We start from the raw sequence: 7,109 nt of genomic DNA, 5'->3' as shown, positions 1-7,109 counted from the left end.
ATTACCCTCTCATGTTCTCTAACTGCCATCTCCCATCCTTTAACCTCCCAGGAGCTCTCTTTCACTTTCTAAAAGTCTTCAGAATCTCCTCTCTCTAATACCCCCCACCACTTTCAATTGGAACCATGTGCCTTTGTTTAAGTCCGTTTTCCTATCCAACTCTGTTGAGCTCTGGATAGTCTCTAGTTGATAAAGGGGCTAGGGTCATGTAAACTTGCCGATCTTTTACCTCTATCATCTGATCTTGCACCTCTATCATCTTTTTACCTTCTTCAAATACTTTAGCCCCTGCATTGGCAACTTTGTTATCCTTACCCAATAAAAATGAAGTTGAAAATATAACAGGCATTTCATTAAAAAAATAACAATAATACTGATTTATTTTTTAATAGTCCTCGGGCAGAGATGTGTTATCTTAGCCCTTATTTCCTTCATCTTTATCTCATAAATTATAGGATTCAACAGTGATGGCACAACAAGGACCTGTACAGACATCATGACTCTCAGTGCATATGGCAGCTTAACTGGAACAAATTGATAGATGAGAATCTCAAAGAGGGCATCAGTTAAAATGTTTGCAATACTTATCAAATGCAGTGTACAGGTCTGAAGGGCCTTGTCTTTAACTGTTCTTGAAAACTTCACACAGACTGTAATTATTTGTATATATGTAAAAAATATAAAAAGTGGCATCACACCCAGCACTGTTGAAGCCACAAAGATTCCAAGTGAAGTGTCAATGCAAGAGAGTCTCACCACTGACCAATTGTCACAGTAAATATTCCAGATTTCTGACAAACTTGATGGAAGTCTGACTGTCAATATAAAGTGAGTACCATATATTTTAATGGACTCCAGAAAAATTCCACTAATAAGATCCAATACAGTCAATATGGTCATGATGCTGTTGTATCTCAGGGGATTACAAAAGCACACATAGAGATCATAGGCCATAACTGCCATTTTTTATATTAAAATTAGTAATTTGCCTGCACTTAAATGCATGGTAACCACCATCTCTGACCACCATCCGGTTGCAATGACTTTAGTTTTTCCCAAGAAGACTATCCACACCAAATTTTGGAGACTGAATGCATCTGTCTTAAAAGACATGGAAAATGTGAACTATATCACTTCCTGTCTTAGACATTACTTTCTAGAAAATGATACGTCGGATGTCAGCTCCACTACACTATGGGAAGCACACAAGTGTGTGATGAGAGTGGACTTCCTGTCAATGTCTGCAAAACTTAAAAAGAAGTGCCAGGCGTTGATCCAGTTGCTGACAGACCACATACAAACACTGGGGAGAGCCTACAAACGAACACACGCCTAGAGTACTTTACAAGAACTGGAACACTCGTGCTCTGCCCTATTGGAAGAATTAGGCAAACAGACAACGGCAATATGTGCTCAGCCAAAAAGTGTTCTACGAACATGATAATAAGAGCAGGAAATTGTTAGCCCGAGCCATTCATGCATCTGAAACCCCTCTCAGCATTCATTACCTTTGAACTCCTTAGGGAGATCTTCTCACGAAAAATGGAGATATTGCAAAACAGTTTGAGCTTTAATATAAATGGCTTTATAATTTACTATTGGCTTATCCTGACTCTAAGACTATTGGCTACTGAAAGAGGCTATCACATACCTGGGCACACAGATACCAGCTAACCTTTCCGAACTCTATGATAAAAACTTTCGGGCTATGATGGATAGAATCCAAGGTGATCTTATGACTTGGAATACTCACTTCCATAGGAAACCATGGGTCCACCTGGAAAATTCCTTTACAACCCTCCCTCTGCACTTGCTCCCTTGGCTTCCTCCTGGATTCATCTACCTTTCTTGCTCATCCCCTTATTGGCCCCACCTTATCTAAATTTGGACAGGCCTGCAGATCCCCTGAATTCTCCTTATCACCTGGTCTCTTGACGTCGATATGGGGCAATCCAAATTTCCCCCGGGCATATCCAATCATTTTTTGACCACATTAAGATGTCCTGTGCACCATTTTTTATCCAGACATAAACTCCTTACTTATGAACACCTGTCTGTTGCTTCCATTTTGGACATAATTACAATTGAGGTGCTTTCTATCCCAACTGATACCTGCTATGCAGTGGTCTAGGCCCCTTACACAGTTTGAATCTCTATGCCTTAAACATACTCCTTAGTGACACCTGATCTCTGCGATTTATTCTTTACTGCTTCAGACTTCTTCTTTGCCTTTGGATCCTGCTAGACAAGCATGGGAAAAAGAGCTTCAACATGCCCATACAGATGAGGACTGGGATGTCATACATTAATATAATCACAAAGGCTCCTTGAATGTGTCCATTCAGGAGAACTGTTATAAAATCCGAACACACTGGTATAGGACTCCAGCCCTCCTGCACAAATTCTCACATGCAATGCTGGAGGTTCGTCACAGAAGTAGGCAAGATGCTCCACATCTGTTGGGCTTGTAAGATACTCCACCCTTTCTGGCTACTGGTTCATGACATTACCACGCAAGTTATGACTTATACTTTGGATTTCATATTCAACAATATTTACTGCATCATATGTCTCTTTCCAAAATAGACTATGAGAAATCCTTAGCTATGCATTTGGTCAAAGCGGCTAGACTTTGCATCCAGTTCATTGACAGTCCACACGTTTGCTGTTGGTCAAGGACTGGTTCACTAGAATTAACAGAATAGAAGAGATGGAGGAACTGATCTATATCTCCCAAGACCGACTGCATACATTTACCATTTGGTCTTGCTCTTGGTCTCATTTTACGACAACCGAGAAATACAAGAACTACCTACAATAGATTGCTTTGCTGCAGTAGACACACTGCAAACATGTTTCCCGCCCTTGGATAGAGGACGTAGTTGACCCCTTTTTGAGCGATCCTGGAGGGGAAGTGGTTGTGGGGGATAAAAAGAGATATGGAATTCCGCTCCTCCCCTTCCCCCTTCCTCTCCCCCTCTTCTCCCCCCTTTTTTTTCTTTCTTTCTACTCATTTTACAAGAGTCAGTAGGGCAGTATAGAGGAGTTCAGTAAGGCAGAAGATAGGGATTAACAGGAGATTTGTGCTAGAATGGGAGATTGGGGGGATTTATGCTAGGAGGCGGATTAGCAGGAAGGTTTGTGCTAGAAGGGGAGATTGGGGGGATTTGTGCTGGCAGGGGGATTAACCTTCCTTGCGGTAATCCTGAGTGTTGCTCGAGGTTACCGCTTTTGGTTCTGAAATTAACACCGAGTCACACACGGGATTACCGCCAGGAAGGTTAATCCCCCTGCCAGGATAAATCCCCCCAATCTCCGCTTCTAGCACAAACCTCCCTGCTAATCCCCCTCCTAGTACAAATCCCCCAAATCTCCCCTTCTAGCACAAACCTCCCTGCTAATCCCCCTCCTAGCACAAATCCCCCCAATCTCCCCTTCAATCCCACCCTTCTAGCAATCCCCTTTCTTGCACAAACCCCCCCCCCCCAATCTCCTCTTCTAGCACAAATCTCCTGTTAATCCCCCTGCCAGCACAAATCCCCCCAATCTCCCTGTCTAGCACAAATCTCCTGTTAATCCCCCTCCTAGCACAAATCCCCCCAACCTCCCCTTCTAGCACAAACCTCCCTGCTAATCTCCCTCTTAGCACAAATCCCCCCAATCTCCCCTTCTAGCACAAATCTCCTGTTAATCCCCCTCCTAGCACAAACCCCCCAGTCTCCTTTTCTAGCACAAATTGCCCCAATCTCCCCTCTTAGCACAAATTACCCCAATCTCCCCCTTCTAGCACAAATACCCCCCAATCCCCTTTCTTGCACAACCACCCCCCCCCAATAATCCCCCCTCCTAGCAGAATTCCCCCCTTCAAGCACAAATCCCTCTTTCTAACACAAATCCCCACACTAATCCCCCGTTTTATCACAATTCTCCCGGCTAATCCCCCTCCTAGCACAAATCCCCCCAATCTCCCCTTCTAGCACAAATCCCCCCAATCCCACTGCTAATCCCCCCTCCTAGCACCAATCTCCCTGCATCAATCTCCTAGCACCAATCTCTCTGTTCTCTAGCCGGTCTAAAACCGCTTTTGACCAAAAGGGACGCATTTTGGACACCATGGACGTTTCTCAGTTTCCAGGCAGAAAGAACAGTAAAAATGCAGGCAGGGCGCCGGGCAAAGCACTCGGGACAAAATGTATGTGAAATGGTTTGATACAGTAATGGAATACTAACAGATTACAGTGTATTGTACGGATGTAAAATTTTCACTGTTTTGAATCCCCCCCAATTTCCCCTTCTAGCTCAAATCCCCCCAATCTCCTCTTCTAGCACAAATCCCCCCAATTCCCCCTCCTAGCACAAATCTCCCTACTAATCCCCCCTCCTAGCACCAATCTCCCTGCTAATCCCCTCTCCTAGCACAAATCACCCTGCTAATTCCCCCTCCTAGTACAAACCTCCCTGCTAATCCCCCTCTTAGCACAAATTCCCCCAATCTCCCCTTCTAGCACAAATCTCTTGTTAACCTCCGTGGCGGTCTAACTAATCAATATTTTTGAATGTCAAAGTGGTAAATTTTTTTGCATGGAAATTTGTTGGTTTATATTGTAGGCCTGTAATTCTTAGGAATAACTCACTTAAATCTGTCCAAACAAGAGTCTAGTAAACATCCCGGGTATGTTAAAATTTGAAACACGAAATCATAAATTAAAATGTAAAAAATAATCATAAAAAATAAAAATATAATAATAATAAATTTAATTCAATAATATAATCAAACCAAAAACACTGAAATGTGAAATAGAGCGCCAAGTTCGCACATCACTGAGCAAAGTCGCAGAATCGTTTTCAGTGTCTGATGCCGAATTTCCCCCACGAATCATTATCACTCAATTCTGCAAGTGGTTCTAATTTACTATCGCTGTTCTCTAGCCGGTCTAAAACCGCTTTTGACCTAAAGGGACACTTTTTGGACACCATGGACGTTTCTCAGTTTCCAGGCAGAAAGAACAGTAAAAATGCAGGCAGGGCGCAGGACAAAGCACTCGGGACAAAATGTATGTGAAATGGTTTGATACAGTAATGGAGTACTAACAGATTACAGTGTATTGTACGTATGTAAAATTTTTACTTTTTTTAATCTCCCGCCGGTTCCGCCCCCCCCATACATCACGACGCTCGCAGGACATGGAACCCGGAAGACAGATCCCGACATCGGCCAACGGACATGGTTGAGGGACACAGCCGGAGGACCTCGCGGGATCTTGGGACAAGGTAAGGCTCAAGGGATTGTGCTAGAAGGGGAGATTGGGGGGATTTGTGCTAGGAGGGGGATTAGCAGGGATATTTGTGCTATAAGGGGAGATTAAAGGGATTTGTGCTAGGAGGAGGATTAGCAGGGAGGTTTGTGCCAGAAAGGGAGATTGGGGGGATTTGTGCTAGGAAGGGGATTAACAGGAGATTTGTGCTAGAAGGGGAGATTGGGGGGATTTGTGCTACGAGGGGGATTAGCAGAGAGATTTGTGCTAGAAGGGGAGATTAGGGGGATTTTTGCTGGCAGGGGGATTAACCTTCCTTGCAGTAATCCTGAGTGTTGCTCGAGGTTACCACTTTTGGTACTGAAATTAACACCGAGTCACACTCGGGATTACTGCCAGGAAGGTTAATCCCCCTGCCAGGACAAATCCCCCCAATCTCCCCTTCTAGCACAAATCTCCTGTTAATCCCCCCCTAGCACAAATCCCCCCAATCTCCCCTTCTAGCACAAACCTCTCTGCTAATCCCTCTCCTAGCACAAATCCCCTCAATCTCCCCTTCTAGCACAAATCTCCTGTTAATCCCCCTCCTAGCACAAATCCCCCCAATCTCCCCTTCTAGCACAAATCTCCTGTTAATCCCCCTCCTAGCACAAATCCCCCCAGTCTCCTCTTCTAGCACAAATCTCCCTGCTAATCCCCCTCCCCTAAATTCCTCATCCTAGCACAACCCTCTCCAAAGTACCCTTGCCATCACAGATCCTTTCCCTTTTCACATCCTCTGCCCCTCCTTAGCCCATATCCCCTGCCCCCTCTTAGCCCGAATCCCCTGCCCCCTCTTAGCACAAATAGGCACACAAATTCCCCCCCAAGCCCTCTCCTGGCTCAAATCCCCCTATTACTCCTTCTAGCAGAAATCCCCCCAACCTCCATTACCCTTTCCAGCACAAATAGCCCCCTCTCATGCCAAGCACAAATGACTGTTTCCCCCCACACCTCCCCCGTATTATGTACAATTCCCTGTAAGCTTCCCCACCCCCATCCTCCCAACTAACAGTCCGGAGCAGGGGTGGACTGACCATTTGGAAACTTGTGCACTGCCCGAGGGCCCGGGGTCAGTAGGGGGCCCCATGAGATGCCCCTGGTACATTTTTCATAGGTTTTTTTTAGTTTGGGCAAGGACACAGGGGCCCCATGATCCCCTATTGCCCGGGGGTCTCATGAGTTGTCAGTCTGCCCCTGGTCCGGAGGTTGGGGCTGTGCTGTGCTCTTCCCCCTCCTCCTGTCAGAACAGCGCAACTCCATATAGCTGATAGCACAGGATCGCTCCGACCATCAGGCTGTACACAGTTTCATTACTCGCCCGTATCTCCTCCAAGGACCGCTCACCGCCCAGCAGCAGGAAATGTAGATAGGGGTGAGTAATGAAACTGTGTACAGCCCGATGGTCGGGGCGATCCTGTGCCATCAGCTATATGAAGCAGCGTTGTTCCGACAGGAGGAGGAGGGGGAAGAGCACAGCACAGCCCGAACCTCCATACTGTTAGTTGGGAGGATGGGGGTGGGGAAGCTTACAGGGAATTGTACATGATAAGGATATGGGAAGGAGCTCAGCAGTCCGGGGGGGCACAACTGAAATCTGGGGTGTCACAGCCCACCCCAGAACCCCCCCAGATCCAGCCATGGCAGGAACCTTTACCTCCTGCTGTTGGTAATCACAGCCAGTGAGCCAATGAGGAGAGAGCAGGGGGTGGGGCAGGACAACACTCTGTATGTGAATGGACCAGGGGCTGACTGACCATTTGGAAACTCGGGCACTGCCCGAGGGCCCGGGGTCAGTAGGGGGCCGCCTGGGAT

At 46.2% G+C, this 7,109-nt stretch overlaps 1 protein-coding gene across 1 annotated transcript; it reads right to left on the bottom strand.

The window, feature by feature from the left end:
• Positions 1-378: 378 nt before the first annotated feature.
• On the bottom strand, positions 379-963 carry LOC149438429 (olfactory receptor 52N4-like). Its single transcript, XM_089659945.1, has one exon. It carries the CDS (start codon positions 961-963, stop codon positions 379-381), a length of 585 nt encoding a protein of 194 aa, XP_089516071.1.
• Positions 964-7,109: the final 6,146 nt, after the last annotated feature.

This window comes from Staurois parvus, unplaced genomic scaffold (assembly GCF_062004578.1).
Source record: "Staurois parvus isolate SC_StPar_1 unplaced genomic scaffold, SC_StPar_1.0 ptg001192l, whole genome shotgun sequence".
In the NCBI taxonomy this organism is placed as follows: domain Eukaryota; kingdom Metazoa; phylum Chordata; class Amphibia; order Anura; family Ranidae; genus Staurois; species Staurois parvus.
This window is presented reverse-complemented; position numbering and strand designations above follow the sequence as displayed.

Coding starts and splice junctions, on each gene's coding strand:
- LOC149438429 (XM_089659945.1), bottom strand. CDS start 963: ATGGCAGTTATGGCCTATGATCTCTATGTGTGCTTTTGTAATCCCCTG.